This window comes from Primulina tabacum, chromosome 5 (assembly GCF_025594145.1).
Source record: "Primulina tabacum isolate GXHZ01 chromosome 5, ASM2559414v2, whole genome shotgun sequence".
NCBI classification, from domain to species: Eukaryota; Viridiplantae; Streptophyta; class Magnoliopsida; order Lamiales; family Gesneriaceae; genus Primulina; species Primulina tabacum.
The window spans coordinates 36,288,379-36,309,196 of NC_134554.1; the positions used below are offsets into that span (position 1 = coordinate 36,288,379).

Sequence of the window (20,818 nt, forward strand, 5' to 3'; positions counted from 1 at the left end):
GCAAGGAGGAAGGAGAGGGGAGCCCTGGTGGTTAAGCCCGAGGAGAGAGGACCAAGGAAGAGTAGCCAGGGCCATTTTTCCCGACATGTGCCCTTGAAGATTATCCGGGACCGGGAGGTTCAGGAGTTTAGCCAGGATTTACTACCATCTCAGCAGTTCGCTAGGCTTGAGAAGAATGGATTCTGTACTCTCCACGAGGTGTGCTACATTAATACTGAGGATTGTAAAACCTTGAAGAGAGATTATGTCTCGCCCTCCGTCTAGGGACATAGTCAATCCAATAAAAGGCCGAGAGTGCCCCCTTGGATGTCTCGGCAGCCGGGGCCCAGCGCCCGGGGAGATTCAAGAAATGTCCCGAGAAATGACTCTGGTAGGAGGAGAGAGCCGGAGCCCGAGAGGAAAAAAGCCTCACCCCCCGTGGCGGGGTTAATAAATATGATATCAGGAGGTTCCACTGATGGAGATTCCAACCGAGCGAGGAAATCGAGAAGTAGACGAGATTGTATGGAGGTAGAAGGGATGAGGAGGAATGAAGCGGTAATCAGCTTTGGCCCAGAAGATTTAAAGGGTGTCAATATGCCCCACAATGATGCCGTGGTCATCCAAGAGGGTAGCCAATTATGACATTATGAGAGTTTTTGTGGACTCGGGCAGTTCTGTTAATGTCATCTTCAAGGAAGCCTTTGCGCAGATGGATTTGCAAGGATATCAACTGGAAACTGTGGAAACATCACTTTTTGGCTTTGCAGGCCATGCTGTTTATCCGGAAGGGAAAATCGTCCTACCCCTAACTTTGGGTACCGGAGAACTGAAGAAGACGGTAATGACTATTTTCACTGTGGTGGATGCCCCATCATCCTAGAATATTATTTTGGGACAGCCGGCCATGAACGAGCTGAGGGCCATGGCATCTACTTACCACCAAAAGATCAAGTTTCCCGTAGGAAGCCGGGTAGGTGAGGTCCGGGGGGATCAACCTTCTTCCAGGAAATTTTATGTGGAGGCAGTCCGTGTGGATTAGAGTAAGGCCAGGAAGGGGAGGAAAAGGGCAAGACTTGATGAGGGAGGGGGAGAGTAGTGGAGAACGAGGAGGTACATTTTGTAGCTGAGGAGGAGCAGGAGATGGTAGAGATCGGACCAGGCCAGCAGATCTGGGTGGATCGAGACCTCAATTCATCTACCCGGTTCAGTTTAGTCAATTGTTTAAAAACTAATATTCATGTGTTTGCCTGGTCTCAGCAGGAATTGACAGGGATCTCATCCCTGATAGAGCACCATTTAAATATTCTTTCGGGATCTCACTTGGTGAAACAAAAGAAGAGGCATTTTGGTCCTGAGAAGGACATAATTATTGATGAACAGGTGAGAGATCTGCTAAAAGCCGTCCATATTCGGGAAATTCAATTTCCTACATGGCTCTTGAATGTGGTGTTGGTACCAAAGTCCACTGAGAAGTGGAGAATATGTGTGGATTTCCGAGACCTCAATAAAGCTTGCCCCTAAGATCACTATCCCTTGCCCAGGATTGATCAATTGGTAGACTCCACATCGGGCTATGATCTGCTGAGCTTCATGGATGCTTACCAGGGGTATCATCAAATTCCCCTCGCTAGAGATGATCAAGATAAAGTCAGTTTCATCACCTCGGGAGGTACGTTTTGTTACGTTGTCATGCCTTTCGGGTTGGAGAATGTCCCGGGCGTTTCTCTGATGGGATCCGGTGTACATAGATGATATTTTGGGGAAGTCTAAGAAGGATGCTGACTTTATTTCTAATTTGGAGGAAACTTTTGCCACCCTAATGAAGTATGGAATCAAGCTCAACCCGACCAAATGTATTTTTGGCATGAAGAGTGGCAAGTTTCTGGGGTTTATAGTGACAGATTAGGAGAATTGAGGCCCCGACATCTTATTCTAAGAATGGGATATTGGAAGCCCCCGATTCTTTTATAATCTGGAATTAATTATCTTCTTATTAGCCGAGCATGACTATCGGGACAGCGAGTATGACTCTAGCCCGACTATTTTAGGGATGGGTGGTGATACCACTATAAGGGCTCGGGTCATGGATGACCCAGGATGTTAATGAATAGCCCAAATCTGGGTCAATCTGCAAGAAAGATTCTTCAGAAGCCGGGTAGGGAAACGCCTGGGATATTCTTCTCCCGAGCGATTGAAAAACCTGGGCTCTCATACAAGTGCCCGAGAACTTCCACCCGATCTACCTCGAGAATTGCACCACACTCGAGTGTATGTATATGGTAAATCTTATCTGTCAGAACAACATGTCTTTGGTGTGTTATATAAGTCATCAGAAAGTATGAGCGGCTGACTTGATATATTTAGTAGATAGGCACTCAAAACAATGTATCTACCATATTTTCTCCTATAAATAGCAAATATATTTATCATTTAATGATTCTGAAAATCTTTTAACTCTCAAGCGCACATATACTCTCACATATATTGCTTGTGTTCTTCCTTCTTAGCCTGCTGACTTAAGCATGGGCGTGGCCACGCCGGACACCCTTTCGGCGCGCATTCACGAGTTCCTTTCATTGTTTGCAGGTCACGATCTAAGCCATCTACTTTTCTCATTTTCCTGAACAATATTATCGATTTGATCCGGTGGAGCATTCGACCCGGCTCATCCATTTCATCTGGATCACATCAGCGCCATTGCTTCCGGTTTTGAAGAGGTGACACCTATGATCAACAGTATCCGAAAATGATGCAACTGCATCAGAAAAACTTGCAGTATTCCTACATTAGTTTAACAAGTCATATACATGTTGATGGGTTGCGGTTGGTCATATACACCCATCGACTGAAACCTCCTTCCAGCAGACACCAACTGCTTTCCAAGTGCTAACCAACGACAACAAACAATGAGTGAAAAGTACATCGTATAGTAAATTGGGAAACTTGAAACACCATAATACTACAAAGTAGTGAAATCATGTATATGTAGACTTGCCTGATTTATTAAAGCTTGCAAGGGAACCCACTAACAAAGGGAGCTTGCTCACTAATTTTGATGAAGTAGAAATTTCTGCAAGTTCCTATGCTCGACTTATATCTAACAAAATATGTCTCATCTCTTCACCACACTGTATTACTAAAAACTAAAGTCAACACAACAGTTAATATTGCTTGGTTTTCTTACAAATGGGTTACTGCAGTTTGAGCTAAATCCACCTGACAATATACCCTTTGTCCCTGTCTACTAAGTACACAATTATACTAGGTCACACTCCGGACATTCCGACGCATCCCCGAAAAGTCACGACACTACTCATATCTCGTCCTCGCCTCATGACCTCAAGATTGAAAGAAACACATGATCAATGCTGACTTACCAACACTTCGCACCCGACTCACACTACCATCATCGATAGCATGCTCGCCTCACCAACACATAATAGAAAAAAACTGACAAAACAACAATGACAACAATAATCATAGAAAATAATAAAATGTAACGTCTTAGATTTGACGGTTGTCCTCACTGTACCAACATGAGTCTTTCCCACGTGTTTATGTCCTACTCACACACCCTTAGACACTTTTCAGGGGGTCACTCATTCTATAATTGTCTCAAGTCAAACACATTTAACTTTGGAGTTTTAAATTATGAGCTCCCGAAAAGAAGATGTACCTTGAAGATATGAGTAATATTTATCAAATTTTTTTAACTCTCCTCAACTGCACCAGTCTAATACTTGAACAGTTTTTGGAACCATCTCATTCCGACGTGGGATTGGTTCATTTAGGTTTCCTTCGCCTAGAAGTTTTCCAGGAGCCACTCATTGTCCTTGAAACTTCATGACACTAGCGATCAGCCCAGCCCTCTTTGGCCCCGCTAGTCACGTGCTCACTAGCTTCTGCTTGGTTCGACCCTTAACTACACAGTACTAAGAGAGATCGGCTCTAATACGATTTTGTAATGCCCAGATTCGACGACTCTCCCCCCACTATACCAACATGTGACTTTCCAGCGTGCTTATGTCCTCACTCATACGCACCTGAGAAACTTCTTAGATTGTCACTCATCCTATAATTTGTCTCAATTCAAACATACTTAACATTGTAGTTTTTAAATGATGAACTCCCAAAAAAAAGATACACCTTGATGATATGAGTAATAACTATCAAATCTTTTAAACCCTTCTCAATTGCACAGTCCCATACTTAGACAGTTTTGGAATCATTCTTATTCCGGTGTAGGATCACTTCATTCATGTTTCCTTCGTCTAGAAGTATGCCAACAGATGTTCATTGTCCATGAAACCTAATGACATCGACGATAATCTCCCACCGTCTTCAACCCCAGAAGTCACAAAAATAGCCAAATTCGGTTAATCCGCCAAATTTGTGTACCCATCAGTTGTGGTCTCCAAACAAAACCAAATAATTATATCGAATTATAGGGATCTTACAAATCTTCGCTAGCCTCTCCATAGCAAAAGTAATTATTTCCAAGACATATATACTCTCTCCAACACTCCCAATCCATTGGCGTGGCTCAAGAGTAGGGACCTTATGATGTGTCATAACCTAATTTGATCATCTCAAGCGAATGGACCCAATAATTAATTGATTTTTAAACATCCTGTTAGAAAAAATGCTAAAAACAGTAGCCAGAAACGAACTTATAGAGATAAAGCAATAACCGAAACAAGTGTGATGTTTACAATATGACTATTGTGTAAAAGAAAGCAAAATCAAACCAAGGCCTGTAGTGTAATGACCCGATTTAATTATATGTTATTTGGCGATAACAAAGATTAATTATTTTAAATTGAGAAATTTAAAATAATTAAGCCAAATAATTAAATTGTGTGTTTATGCATATTTAAATTTTATAGCAAATAAGAGTTGAAATAAAATAGACCGGGTCAAATTTCGAGCCCCGAAAAGATAAAAGATAAACATGCATAATATATATATATATATATATATATCCGGAAAGCCCTTGACGAGAGCTACATTTTGGTACCAATATGTCAAGGTATTTCGCTACTTTGATTTTCGGTCGTCGGAGTTGGTGGCGATTTTCCGGCCATTTCTTGACTGAATTCGGTAGTTTTGGGTTGTAGGGTTCTTATAGTTGAGTTTATGATGGTTTTTCGCAGCTAGTTAACTCAATTTCCGACGAGTTCAGTCGCCACCGCCGCTCACTGTTGTTTTCCGGCCGAACTCCGCCCCTACACCACCGCACGCTACCGCTTGTTGCCGGTTAGCTTCGGTTTAGGCTCGACCTTAGCCACTGTTATTGGAAGTACAAGTTGTATCGGTGCGAATTATTGCCTATGTGAATTTAAGTCAATTTCGACTCAAATAATGTATCATTATTGATTAATTATTGGGTTATTGTTGTAGGTTCCGGAATTGTGCGAGTTGGAGGTATAATCTGGTGAACCTAGAACTTATCGCAGTCGCTTAAATATTAGTTTGGCGTCATTTAAAGCTAAAAAGAATATTTTGCGACGATAAAATAGAAATAATTGATTTTAGGCATTTTAGTCGAATATTGGAATTTTAGGAATTTAAAATGCCTAAATTGTTGAAATTGGATTTTTAGTAAATTTAAATGGTTCTGGAATTTATATATGATAATAAGACCATTTAAATTAATACTCAGGTGATTTGTCTGAGTCGGCAATTCCAGGACTTTCTTGAGGATTTAAGTTACTGGTAAATTAGTTGAGGTACGTAGAGATCAGTTATTTTCACGATGTCTGGCAGAGGCATCTGATGATCCTGTGTATGATTTATTTGCTATTTGCTGATTTATGTGATATTATATGCTGACTCGCATATTATCAGTTGGTAATTGATGTGCAAAATAAAATAAAATATTTCTTTGGTTCGCACACATTTTATTTTCGTTAGACACATCAATACCACTGAACATATCATATTGAGCCTATCTGTTATTGAGATCCAGTTATATTTCGGTTGAGATCCGTTATATATATGATATGATATGGTGTCCTGGAGATGTTTGGCTACCTTGATTCGGTCCGGCTTAGGTAGTTGCTGGCTTCGAGGCTGGGCCATATCCCAGGCACGGTCCGCTGAGTCGTGGACCAGCTCGAGCATATATGTATGATTGTTGATATCGATCATTTGACTCCTGATATCTTGCACCTATTCATGCATTGCATTCATGCATGGCATCATTATATTTCTATGTCATATATCGTGGTTTCTTGATGTCTCGTACTGGGGTTACTGACCCACGAGAGGAGGCTGTCGTGTCTTTTGTGTGTGGACATGACAGGTGGTACAGGTGGTTCGACTTCAGGCGCTCGAGAGGAAGCCTCAGGAAGTACCAGAGCTCCTTGAGAGTAGACGCAGTTGTATTTAGGTACTGCGTGGTGTTGCTGTCTCCCAGATACTCTATGTATATATTTGGAGGATTGTATTATGGTATTATCGAGCCTTGTCGACTCTATGATATTTTGCTTGGGATATGTCATGATCGTGTCTGGCTGGCACGTGTGTATGCTGTTGTGTTTATTGAGGGCATATGTTGTTTATTTTGAGTATTTGATTTTCTGGTATGTCCTATTTACGGGAAGGTCATGCCGAAATTTTTATAGGCCCAAACGCAAATTTTTAACTAACTTTTCCACTGTTTAATGATTAATCATGATTGCATGCTAATAAATCGTTATTAGGATAACGGGCCCTCACAGTTGGTATCAGAGCGTAGACTGGGATACGCTCGTACTAGAGTTAGTACACTCGAGTTTAGGCACAAGATATTTGTGCGCATGTGTTTGATTATTTGAAATTACTTGCTCTTGCCTGGAATGAATTACATGTTAGTATCTTAGAGATATGACATGTAGACTATACATTTGAGTTTTATTTCAGTGTTTTGGATTACATTGAGGTTATTGAATATTTTGGGAATTTAACCTTAAATCCTGTAGAATGGCAACTAGAGGAAATAAAGGTAAATGAAAAGAAGTGGCTCAGGAGTCTGGGGCACAAAATATCGGAGGAAATGACAGAGTTCCTCGAGGTAGACGCGGGCGTCCTGCTACAGAGATAGCCGCTAAAGCTGATGCAGAGGTAGAACAGTTAGTGCACCGAGTGGATGAAATGGAATTGGCTGTAGCTCGATTTCAGAATATGCATCCTGCAAAATTCTTTGGAAATGAAGGCAGTGATCGAGCAGAAGGATGGCTGAAACACATGGAATTCCTGTTCAACACAGTACATTATGATTCTGATAGAAGGTTAACTATGGCAGTTCTCCAACTATGGGATCGTGCACAGCGTTGGTGGGAGGCTACTACAAATGTACTGCAGCAAACAGGTAGTCAGATTACTTGGGAGGTGTTTCGTGCTAAATTTCTCCAAGAATATGCTCCACCATCCTACTACTCAGCCAGAGAATCGGAATTTCATCGACTAGTTCAGGGCAATATGCCTGTTGAGGAATATGCTCGACAACTTTCTGCTCTTCTCACTTATGTACCCCACGTGGCTGTCAGCAAAAAAGGGAAAATTTCAAAATTTTTGGAAGGACTGGGCTACCAAATACATGCTGTGGTTATGGCTGGATCGCCTACAACTTATGCCGAAGCTGTGGACAAGGCGATTGGAATTGAGGCTGGATTGAAAAGGGGTAGAGACAACCACAGACTCCACAAATGCCTAGTGGTGGTTCATATTTTTCAGCAGGTACACCATCTTTTCCATCTCAACAGTCATACCAATAGAAACAAAAACAATTCAAACCAAAAAGAAAACAGTTTAAAAAGAAATATCAGTCCAGTTCATCTAGTTCGAGCAGTTCACAAAGTGTGACAGGTGGACAGTACCCCGTGATTTACTGTGATCGATGTGGAGGAAGACATCCTACTGTACAGTGTAGTGGAGTATGGGGTTCATGTCATACTTGTGGTCAGTCAGGGCATTTTGCCAGAGTTTGTCCGAGCCGTGCACAGGGACAGATGCAGCCACAGCAGTTGCCTTATGCCAGAGGTAGTTTTCCAGGTGGCTCATCTCAGCGACCATTTACTCCTGCACCGTCCTACCATCAGTCTAGTTACCCACAGGTCAGGGGTAATGTGCCACAGTCTTTCCAGGGTCCTCAACAAGCTCGAGTATATGCTTTGACCGAGGATCAGGCTAGAGAGGCTCCAGGAGGGGTGATCGCAGGTACTTGCCTTATTTATGATCATATTGCACGAGTTTTATTTGATACTGGAGCATCTCATTCATTCATTGCATCCGATTATGTTGATGAATATGAACTTTGGACCACACTATTTCATGAAACTGTATCTGTGTCTACGCCAGCTGGTCGATTTATTCCATCTGGGCAAATTGTGTTAGATTGTGTGTTGCATTTCGATGATAGCATTATGATCACAAATTTGATTGTATTACCGATGCATGATTTTGATTGTATCATTGGTATGCACACACTGTCTAGTTATCGAGCCACTGTAGATTGTTTTCATGGTGTAGTACGATTTAGGCCATACTATGGTAGCAAATGGAATTTTTATGGTCAAAGATCACAGGCTAAGATACCGTTAGCCTCAGCGATGGAAATGTTTAGATTATTATCTTTAGGAAATGAGGGATATATGGTTTATGTTGTGGATGCTACCAAGAAAGAACCGAAATTATCTGATATCCCAGTAGTGAAAGAATTTCCCGATGTCTTTCCTGAAGAAATACCAGGCTTTCCACCGCAGAGAGAAATTGATTTTAGCATCGACTTGATGCCGGGTACTGCGCCGATCTCTAGAGCGCCGTACAGAATGGATCATGCAGAACTGAAAGAATTGAAAGAACAGTTACAGGATTTATTTGAAAAAGGTTATATACGCCCTAGTATGTCACCCTGGGGAGCACCTGTACTGTTCGTAAAGAAGAAAGATGGTTCCATGAGAATGTGCATTGATTATAGGCAGCTCAATCGAGTTACTGTTAAAAATAAATACCCTCTGCCTAGAATTGATGACTTGTTTGATCAGCTTCAAGGAAATTCTGTTTATTCGAAGATTGATCTTCGATCAGGATACCATCAACTACGGGTTAGAGAAGAGGATGTTCCTAAAACAGCTTTTAGAACTAGATATGGGCATTATGAATTTCTAGTAATGCCATTTGGTTTAACAAATGCACCAGCAGTGTTTATGGATCTGATGAATAGAGTATTCAGAAATTTTCTGGATAAATTTGTTATTGTTTTTATTGATGATATACTGGTGTATTCGAGATCAAAACGAGAACATAAAGAGCATTTACGATTGGTTCTTCAAACACTTCGAGATTCTCAATTGTATGCTAAGTTGTCGAAGTGTGAATTTTGGATGGATAGCGTGATATTTTTGGGTCACGTGATATCAGCCCAAGTATATCTGTAGATCCGAGTAAAGTTGAAGCAGTCCTGAATTGGGCTAGACCAACCAATATACCGGAGATTAGAAGTTTTATGGGAATGGCTGGGTATTATAGACGATTCATTGAAGGATTTTTGCAGATTGCCCGACCTATTACCCAACTGACTAAGAAAGATGCAAGATTTATTTGGTCAAATGAATGTGAGAATAGTTTTCTTACATTGAAAGAGAAGCTGACAACAGCACCAGTGTTGGCATTGCCATCTGGATCAGGTGGATTTGTGGTTTGTACTGATGCATCATCAAGAGGTTTGGGAGGTGTTTTAATGCAACATGGAAAAGTTATTGCCTATGCTTCAAGGCAATTGAAAACACACGAATCCCGATATCTAGTTCATGATCTTGAATTAGCAGCCATTGTTTTTGCTTTAAAAGTTTGGCGACATTATCTTTACGGTGAGCAGTTTATTATCTACTCAGATCATAAGAGTTTGAAATATCTGTTTACTCAATCAGAACTGAATGTGAGACAGAGACGATGGTTAGATTTATTGAAGGATTTTGACTGTGAAATACAGTATCGGCCAGGAAAAATGAATCAAGTTGCAGATGCATTAAGACGGAAATATCAGGATGTTATGATAGCATCTATCCATGTCTGGCAGAATTATGATGACTTATGTACTTCTGGTTGGACTTTTCAGCCGAAAGGCAATCATTTTATTGTTTCTGCTTTACAATTTGAGCCGAAGATTATTTCGAAGATCAAGAAAGCTCAAAAGAATGATCCACAAGTTCAGAAATCGAAAGACTTGGTTTTGTCTGGTAACCCAGATAAATACAATATCTCATCAGATGGTTGTTTACGAATGAATAACAGGTCAGTGGTACCAAATGTCACAGGATTGAGAGAAGCATTGCTTCAAGAGGCGCATTGCAGCCGTCATAGTGTTCATCCTGGTACTCATAGAATGTACCACATACTGAAACCATATTTCTGGTGGGATGCGATGAAGAGAGATATTTCAGAATTTTTAGTGAAATGTTTGACATGCCAGCAGGTTAAAGCCGAGAGAATGAAACCTGGAGGTATGTTACAGAGTTTAGAAATACCACAATAGAACTGGGAACATATTGCAATGGATTTCGTGACTCACTTGCCCAGATCAAACAGAGGTTGTGATTCAATCTGGGTGATAGTCAACAGATTGTCTAAATCAGCACACTTTATTCCATACGATCGTACTTATGCTTATAATAAAATGGCACGATTATATGTAGATAATGTTATTCGATTACATGGAGTTCCAGTATCTATTGTATCTGATCGAGATCCTAGATTTGCTTCCAAGTTTTGGAGTAGTCTTCAGAATGCTTTGGGTACTAAGTTGGCAATGAGTACAGCTTATCATCCCCAAACAGATGGTCAGACAAAGAGGACTATACAAACTTTGGAAGATATGTTACGATTTGTGGTCATGGATTTTGGTGGAAACTGGCAAGAATCTTTACCATTGGTCGAATTCTCCTACAATAATAGTTTTCAAACAACTATTGGGATGGCACCATTCGAAGCTTTGTATGATAGAAGGTGTCGATCACCTGTATGTTGGAATGAAGTTGGAGAAAAACCATTGGCACAACCTGAGTTCATTGAAGAAATGAATGAAAAGATAAATTTAATTAGAAAAAGGATGAAAGCATCTCAGGATCGTCGAGCTAGCTACGCAAATAAAAGACGTAGACCTTTAGAATTTCAGGTTGACGATCAAGTTTTCTTGAAAGTTTCACCGTTTCGTGGAACGATGAGATTTGGGCGAAAAGAAAAGTTAGCTCCACGTTATATTGGACCGTATACTATTGTTGAGAGGATCGGCATATTGGCTTATAGATTGGACTTGCCGCAGAGTTTGTCTGTTATACATGATGTGTTTCATGTATCTATGCTGCGGAAGTATGAGCCGGATCCATCTCATGTTCTGCGACCCGAGGATGTGGAGTTAGACAGTTCTCTTAGCTATGTTGAATATCCTATACAGATTCTTAATCGAAAGGATAAGCAACTTCGAAATAAGACGATTCCACTGGTTATGGTATAGTGGAGTAGACATGGGACTGAAGAGGCTACATGGGAGTTGGAGGCTAAAATGCGTCAAGAATGGCCTCACTTGTTTGAAATTGTCACAAATTATTCCATGTACTCTGACTTTCCTATGTACTATCAGTAGTAGATGTCTGACTAGGTTGTATATAAGGTGTGTTGTGTGTTTCGATTTCGAGGACGAAATCTTTTGTTAGAGGGGGAGAAATGTAATGACCCGATTTAATTATATGTTATTTGGCGATAATTAAGATTAATTATTTTAAATTGAGGAATTTAAAATAATTAAGCCAAATAATTAAATTGTGTGTTTATGCATATTTAAATTTTATAGCAAATAAGAGTTGAAATAAAATAGACCGGGTCAAATTTCGAGCCCCGAAAAGATAAAAGATAAACATGCATAATATATATATATATATTATGATACACTCTCTCTCTCACACACTACACCTATAAACACACACCGAATTCCTCATCTCTTCCCGTAACTTTCTGCTGAAATCATTTTCAACCATTTCGTCACCTTTGAACGTTGATTGTGGTCGCACCAGTCGCCGAAAAATTCAAGTAAATATATATCCGGAAAGCCCTTGACGAGAGCTACATTTTGGTACCAATATGTCAAGGTATTTCACTACTTTGATTTTCGGTCGTCGGAGTTGGTGGCGATTTTCCGGCCATTTCTTGACTGAATTCGGTAATTTTGGGTTGTAGGGTTCTTATAGTTGAGTTTATGATGGTTTTTCGCAGCTATTTAACTCAATTTCCGACGAGTTCAGTCGCCACCGCCGCTCACTGTTGTTTTCCGGCCGAACTCCGCCCCTACACCACCGCACGCTACCGCTTGTTGCCGGTTAGCTTCGGTTTAGGCTCGACCTTAGCCACTGTTATTGGAAGTACAAGTTGTATCGGTGCGAATTATTGCCTATGTGAATTTAAGTCAATTTCGACTCAAATAATGTATCATTATTGATTAATTATTGGGTTATTGTTGTAGGTTCCGGAATTGTGCGAGTTGGAGGTATAATCTGGTGAACCTAGAACTTATCGCAGTCGCTTAAATATTAGTTTGGCGTCATTTAAAGCTAAAAAGAATATTTTGCGACGATAAAATAGAAATAATTGATTTTAGGCATTTTAGTCGAATATTGGAATTTTAGGAATTTAAAATGCCTAAATTGTTGAAATTGGATTTTTAGTAAATTTAAATGGTTCTGGAATTTATATATGATAATAAGACCATTTAAATTAATACTCAGGTGATTTGTCTGAGTCGGCAATTCCAGGACTTTCTTGAGGATTTAAGTTACTGGTAAATTAGTTGAGGTACGTAGAGATCAGTTATTTTCACGATGTCTGGCAGAGGCATCTGATGATCATGTGTATGATTTATTTGCTATTTGCTGATTTATGTGATATTATATGCTGACTCGCATATTATCAGTTGGTAATTGATGTGCAAAATAAAATAAAATATTTCTTTGGTTCGCACACATTTTATTTTCGTTAGACACATCAATACCACTGAACATATCATATTGAGCCTATCTGTTATTGAGATCCAGTTATATTTCGGTTGAGATCCGTTATATATATGATATGATATGGTGTCCTGGAGATGTTTGGCTACCTTGATTCGGTCCGGCTTAGGTAGTTGCTGGCTTCGAGGCTGGGCCATATCCCAGGCACGGTCCGCTGAGTCGTGGACCAGCTCGAGCATATATGTATGATTGTTGATATCGATCATTTGACTCCTGATATCTTGCACCTATTCATGCATTGCATTCATGCATGGCATCATTATATTTCTATGTCATATATCGTGGTTTCTTGATGTCTCGTACTGGGGTTACTCATCATTATATTTCTATGTCATATATCGTGGTTTCTTGATGTCTCGTACTGGGGTTACTGACCCACGAGAGGAGGCTGTCGTGTCTTTTGTGTGTGGACATGACAGGTGGTACAGGTGGTTCGACTTCAGGCGCTCGAGAGGAAGCCTCAGGAAGTACCAGAGCTCCTTGAGAGTAGACGCAGTTGTATTTAGGTACTGCGTGGTGTTGCTGTCTCCCAGATACTCTATGTATATATTTGGAGGATTGTATTATGGTATTATCGAGCCTTGTCGACTCTATGATATTTTGCTTGGGATATGTCATGATCGTGTCTGGCTGGCACGTGTGTATGCTGTTGTGTTTATTGAGGGCATATGTTGTTTATTTTGAGTATTTGATTTTTTGGTATGTCCTATTTACGGGAAGGTCATGCCGAAATTTTTATAGGCCCAAACGCAAATTTTTAACTAACTTTTCCACTGTTTAATGATTAATCATGATTGCATGCTAATAAATCGTTATTAGGATAACGGGCCCTCACAGTTGGTATCAGAGCGTAGACTGGGATACGCTCGTACTAGAGTTAGTACACTCGAGTTTAGGCACAAGATATTTGTGCGCATGTGTTTGATTATTTGAAATTACTTGCTCTTGCCTGGAATGAATTACATGTTAGTATCTTAGAGATATGACATGTAGACTATACATTTGAGTTTTATTTCAGTGTTTTGGATTACATTGAGGTTATTGAATATTTTGGGAATTTAACCTTAAATCCTGTAGAATGGCAACTAGAGGAAATAAAGGTAAATGAAAAGAAGTGGCTCAGGAGTCTGGGGCACAAAATATCGGAGGAAATGACAGAGTTCCTCGAGGTAGACGCGGGCGTCCTGCTACAGAGATAGCCGCTAAAGCTGATGCAGAGGTAGAACAGTTAGTGCACCGAGTGGATGAAATGGAATTGGCTGTAGCTCGATTTCAGAATATGCATCCTGCAAAATTCTTTGGAAATGAAGGCAGTGATCGAGCAGAAGGATGGCTGAAACACATGGAATTCCTGTTCAACACAGTACATTATGATTCTGATAGAAGGTTAACTATGGCAGTTCTCCAACTATGGGATCGTGCACAGCGTTGGTGGGAGGCTACTACAAATGTACTGCAGCAAACAGGTAGTCAGATTACTTGGGAGGTGTTTCGTGCTAAATTTCTCCAAGAATATGCTCCACCATCCTACTACTCAGCCAGAGAATCGGAATTTCATCGACTAGTTCAGGGCAATATGCCTGTTGAGGAATATGCTCGACAACTTTCTGCTCTTCTCACTTATGTAGCAGGTACACCAACTTTTCCATCTCAACAGTCATACCAACAGAAACAAAAATAATTCAAACCAAAAGGAAAACAGTTTAAAAAGAAATATCAGTCCAGTTCATCTAGTTCGAGCAGTTCACAAAGTGTGACAGGTGGACAGTACCCCGTGATTTACTGTGATCGATGTGGAGGAAGACATCCTACTGCACTGTGTAGTGGAGTATGGGGTTCATGTCATACTTGTGGTCAGTCAGGGCATTTTGCCAGAGTTTGTCCGAGCCGTGCACAGGGACAGATGCAGCCACAGCAGTTGCCTTATGCCATAGGTAGTTTTCCAGGTGGCTCATCTCAGCGACCATTTACTCCTGCACTGTCCTATCAGCAGTCTAGTTACCCACAGGTCAGGGGTAATGTGCCACAGTCTTTCCAGGGTCCTCAACAAGCTCGAGTATATGCTTTGACCGAGGATCAGGCTAGAGAGGCTCCAGGCGGGGTGATCGCAGGTACTTGCCTTATTTATGATCATATTGCACTAGTTTTATTTGATACTGGAACATCTCATTCATTCATTGCATCCGATTATGTTGATGAATATGAACTTTGGACCACACCATTTCATGAAACTGTATCTGTGTCTACGCCAGCTGGTCGATTTATTCCATCTGGGCAAATTGTGTTAGATTGTGTGTTGCATTTCGATGATAGCAATATGATCACAAATTTGATTGTATTACCGATGCATGATTTTGATTGTATCATTGGTATGGACACACTGTCTAGTTATCGAGCCACTGTAGATTGTTTTCATGGTGTAGTACGATTTAGGCCATACTATGGTAGCAAATGGAATTTTTATGGTCAAGGATCACAGGCTAAGATACCGTTAGCCTCAGCGATGGAAATGTTTAGATTATTATCTTTAGGAAATGAGGGATATATGGTTTATGTTGTGGATGCTTCCAAGAAAGAACCGAAATTATCTGATATCCCAGTAGTGAAAGAATTTCCCGATGTCTTTCCTGAAGAAATACCAGGCTTTCCACCGCAAAGAGAAATTGATTTTAGCATCGACTTGATGCCGGGTACTGCGCCGATCTCTAGAGCGCCGTACAGAATGGCTCCTGCAGAACTGAAAGAATTGAAAGAACAGTTACATGATTGACTTGAAAAAGGTTATATACGCCCTAGTATGTCACCCTGGGGAGCACCTGTACTGTTCGTAAAGAAGAAAGATGGTTCCATGAGAATGTGCATTGATTATAGGCAGCTCAATCGAGTTACTGTTAAAAATAAATACCCTCTGCCTAGAATTGATGACTTGTTTGATCAGCTTCAAGGAAATTCTGTTTATTTGAAGATTGATCTTCGATTAGGATACCATCAACTTCGGGTTAGAGAAGAGGATGTTCCTAAAACAGCTTTTAGAACTAGATATGGGCAATATGAATTTCTAGTAATGTCATTTGGTTTAACAAATGCACCAGCAGTGTTTATGGATCTGATGAATAGAGTATTCAGAAATTTTCTGGATAAATTTGTCATTGTCTTTATTGATGATATACTGGTGTATTCGAGATCAAAACGAGAACATAAAGAGCATTTACGATTGGTTCTTCAAACACTTCGAGATTCTCAATTGTATGCTAAGTTGTCGAAGTGTGAATTTTGGATGGATAGCGTGATATTTTTGGGTCACGTGATATCAGCCCAAGGTATATCTGTAGATCCGAGTAAAGTTGAAGCAGTCCTGAATTGGGCTAGACCAACCAATATACCGGAGATTAGAAGTTTTATGGGAATGGCTGGGTATTATAGACGATTCATTGAAGGATTTTCGCAGATTGCCCGACCTATTACCCAACCGACTAAGAAAGATGCAAGATTTATTTGGTTAAATGAATGTGAGAATAGTTTTCTTACATTGAAAGAGAAGCTGACAACAGCACCAGTGTTGGCATTGCCATCTGGATCAGGTGGATTTGTGGTTTGTACTGATGCATCATCAAGAGGTTTGGGAGGTGTTTTAATGCAACATGGAAAAGTTATTGCCTATGCTTCAAGGCAATTGAAAACACACGAATCCCGATATCCAGTTCATGATCTTGAATTAGCAGCCATTGTTTTTGCTTTAAATGTTTGGCGACATTATCTTTACGGTGAGCAGTTTATTATCTACTCAGATCATAAGAGTTTGAAATATCTGTTTACTTAATCAGAACTGAATATGAGACAGAGACGATGGTTGGATTTATTGAAGGATTTTGACTGTGAAATACAGTATCGGCCAGGAAAAATGAATCAAGTTGCAGATGCATTAAGCCGGAAATATCAGGATGTTATGATATCATCTATCCATGTCTGGCAGAATTATGATGATTTATGTACTTCTGGTTGGACTTTTCAGCCGAAAGGCAATCATTTTATTGTTTCTGCTTTACAATTTGAGCCGAAGATTATTTCGAAGATCAAGAAAGCTCAAAAGAATGATCCACAAGTTCAGAAATCGAAAGACTTGGTTTTGTCTGGTAACCCAGATAAATACAATATCTCATCAGATGGTTGTTTAGGAATGAATAACAGGTTAGTGGTACCAAATGTCACAGGATTGAGAGAAGCATTGCTTCAAGAGGCGCATTGCAGCCGTCATAGTGTTCATCCTGGTACTCATAGAATGTACCACATACTGAAACCATATTTCTAGTGGGATGCGATGAAGATAGATAGTGTTCATCCTGGTTTTCTCTCTCACATAGGTGATTCTATATTCTTCTCATCAGAATCATAAAAAGCCGTAAGCTTATCTTCAACATTCACTGTTTCATAATAGAAATAGGTTAGGGATAACCCCTACAGTGATTCTCTAAATTAGTGCGATTAGGTTGTCCCATTGAACCTAGTTTTTGGGATCTCCAATCAGCGTAGGTTGGGTTTTCCTTCTCACCAATTTATTCTTTAGGCTTGAGCCCCATTCCCCTTGACATTTTCACAACTAACTCTCTGTTTAATCCCTTGGTTAGCGGATCCGCTATATTATCTTTTGACTTTACATAGTCAACAGATATAACTCCAGTTGAGAGTAGTTGTCTAATGGTATTGTGTCTACGACGTATATGCCTAGACTTACTATTATACATTTTATTTTGTGCCTTTCCATCGTGGATCTGGCTATTAGATTTTGTTTAGAAGATTTCCACGCAATTGTTTCACCTCCTAAAGTGAATACAAATACACTCGTAGATTTTGAGTCTTTCATATAAGATATCCAATTTGCATCGATGTATCCTTCAATAACAGCAGGATATCTGGTATAGTGCAGCCCATGATCACGAGTGTACCTTAAGTATCTTAGCAATCTGATAATTGTTTTCCAGTGTTCAACTCCTGGATTAGTCGTGAATCTACTCAATTTGCTCACTGCATAAGCTATGTCTGGTCTTGTACAACTCATTAAGTACATCAAACTTCCAATGACTCGAGAATATTCTAATTGAGACATACTCTCACCTCGATTCTTTGATAGATGCTGACTGATATCTATCGGGGTTCTAGCCAATGCAAAGTCATCCTTATTGAATTTCTCAAGTATTTTGTCAACATAATGTGACTGACTTAGAACTAGCCCTTCTGATGTTCTATGAATTTTAATTCCAAGAATTACGTCGGCTAAGCCCAAATCTTTCATGTCAACTCTTGAGTTCAATAACTTCTTGGTGGATTTGATTATCTTATCATTACTACCAATGATAAGTATGTCATCTACGTAAAGACATAAAATGACATATCAATTTTCAGTGTTTTTTATGTATACACATTTGTCACATTCACTGAATTTAAATCCACTTTCTATCATTGCTTTATCAAATTTTTCGTGTCATTGCTTTGGTGCTTGTTTTAAGCCATACAGAGACTTCAGCAGTTTACAAACCTTATTTTCTTGCCCTGTCGTAGAAAATCATTCAGGTTGTTCCATGTAAATTTTCTCTTCTAAATCTCCATTTAGAAAAGCTGTCTTTACATCCATTTGGTGTACTTCAAGATTTCGTAAGGCGGCAATCGCGAGTATCACACGAATGGAAGTTATTCTCGATAAAGGAGATAAAGGAGAATATGTGTCAAAGTAATCAAGCCCTTCATGTTGATGGTAATCTTTAATTACTAATCTGGCTTTATACTTATCTATAGTTCCATCTGATTTCATTTTCCTTTTGAAAACCCATTTACAGCTTAGTGATTTGCTTCCCGGAAGAAGATTTAATAATTCTCACGTATGGTTTTGTAAAATGGATTCCATTTCGGAATTGATAGCCTCTTTCCATAGAGGTCCCTCAGATGAACTCATTGCTTCCTTGAAGCTTCGAGGTTCACTTTACATTATGAAAGTGATGAAATCCGGACCAAAGGATTTCTCAGTCCTAGCTCTCTTGCTACGTCAAGGTTCAATATCTTGATCAAGCTCTTGTTCTTTATCAATTGTCTCATATAATCTTTTGGATGAACTTGGCTCTTCCTTAGATTTGTATGAAAACATGTGTTCAAAGAACGAAGCATTTCTTGATTCCATTAACGTATTCTTGTGAATATCAGGTATTTGAGATTCATGTACAAGAAAACGATACGCGCTACTGTTTTGAACATATCCAATGAAAATGCAATCAACAGTTTTTGGTCCTATCTTTACTTTCTTTGGAGTGGGTACTGCTACCTTGGCAATACACCCCCACACTCGCAAGTATTGGTAGGAAAGACTTCTACCTTTCCATAACTCATATAGACTTTTATCTTACTTCTTTCGGGGCACCTTATTTAAAAGGTAATTTGCTTTTAGTACAGCTTCCCCCCCACATGTTCTGTGGTAAACCAGAACTTAATAACAACGCATTCATCCTTTCTTTCAAGGTGCGATTCTTTCTCTCTGCAATGCCATTTTGCTGACGAGAATAATGTGCAGTTCTTTCAAGTTTGATACCGTGTTGAGCACAAAACTCAGCAAATGGTGATTCATATTCACCTCCACGATCATTTCTTAGCACCTTAATTTTCTTGCTAAGTTGATTTTCAATTTCACTTTTATATTGGACAAATTTGTCAATAGTTTCATCCTTACTTTTAAGAAGATACACATAACAAAATTTTGTGTTATCGTCAACAAAAGTGATGAAGTATTTATTTCCACCACGAGTTTGCACACCTTTTAGATCACATATATCACTGTGAATTAGATCAAGTGGTTCACTATTTCTTTCAATAGTTCGAAAAGATGATCTTGTTAGTTTTGCCTCAACACAAGTTTCACATTTGTGTTGTTTATCAATTTGGAATGCAGAAATGCTTTTCATGTTAATTAGTCTACAAATTGTATCATAATTAACGTGTCCAAGTCTACCAAGCCACTAACAAGAAGACTCAAGTAAGTAAGCAAAAGTATTAACTTTATTAATCACGGGCTTAACAGCCATAACATTGAGTTTGAATAACCCATTACAAACATAACCTTTGCCAACAAACATTCCACTTTTCGACAAAACCATCTTATCTGACTCGAATACAATGCGGAAACCATGCTTGTTAAGAAGCGACCCTGACACCAAGTTCTTGCGGATGTCAGGCAGATACATCACATTGTTCAAAGTCAGTTCTTTTCCAGATGTCATCTTTAGGACAACTTTCCCTTGACCCTTGATTTAAGAAGTAGCGGAATTTCTCATGAATAGTTCTTCACCATTCTCAGATTCCTCAAGAGTAGCAAACATCTCCTTGTCCGAGCAAACATGGCGAGTGGCACCAGTGTCGATCCACCACTCCTTTGAGTTAGAAACCACCAGATTGACTTCTGATATTAAAACACAGAGATTCATGTTAGAAACCTCATGAGAAATATTCTCTACCACATTTACCTCTCGATTTCTCTTTGGCTTCTTACATTCAGATACCTTGTGACCCATGCCATCATAGTTGTAGCATTTTTCGGAGAACTTTTTCTTCGAAATGCCTCTCTTGGGTCCCATGTTCAACCTTTTGTTGGAGGAGAAGAAATTTTTCTTTTTCGAGCTTTGACCATGCTCGACTATGGCAACAGGAGAAAACAATTGTCTTTCCAAACTCTTGTTGTCTTCCTCGATGCGAAGCCGAACAATGAGCTCTTGAACATTAATCTCCTTGCGCTTGTGCTTCAAATAATTTTTGAAATC

General features: G+C 39.7%; 1 protein-coding gene and 1 long non-coding RNA gene across 2 annotated transcripts; both read left to right on the forward strand.

The window, feature by feature from the left end:
- The first annotated feature begins 12,303 nt into the window (after positions 1-12,303).
- LOC142547500 (uncharacterized) lies at positions 12,304-14,637 on the forward strand. The gene is made up of 3 exons (XR_012820684.1): positions 12,304-12,502; positions 12,741-12,807; positions 13,442-14,637. It is a non-coding gene; the product is annotated as an uncharacterized LOC142547500 (long non-coding RNA).
- A 288-nt stretch (positions 14,638-14,925) lies between these two features.
- Positions 14,926-15,792, forward strand: LOC142544387 (uncharacterized). The gene has a single exon (XM_075651442.1). The coding sequence runs from the start codon at positions 14,926-14,928 to the stop codon at positions 15,790-15,792; it is 867 nt and encodes a 288-aa protein (XP_075507557.1).
- The last annotated feature ends 5,026 nt before the right edge of the window (positions 15,793-20,818 follow it).

Excerpts from the sequence above, each read along its gene's own strand:
- LOC142544387 (XM_075651442.1), top strand. The coding sequence starts at position 14,926 with ATGCAGCCACAGCAGTTGCCTTATGCCATAGGTAGTTTTCCAGGTGGC.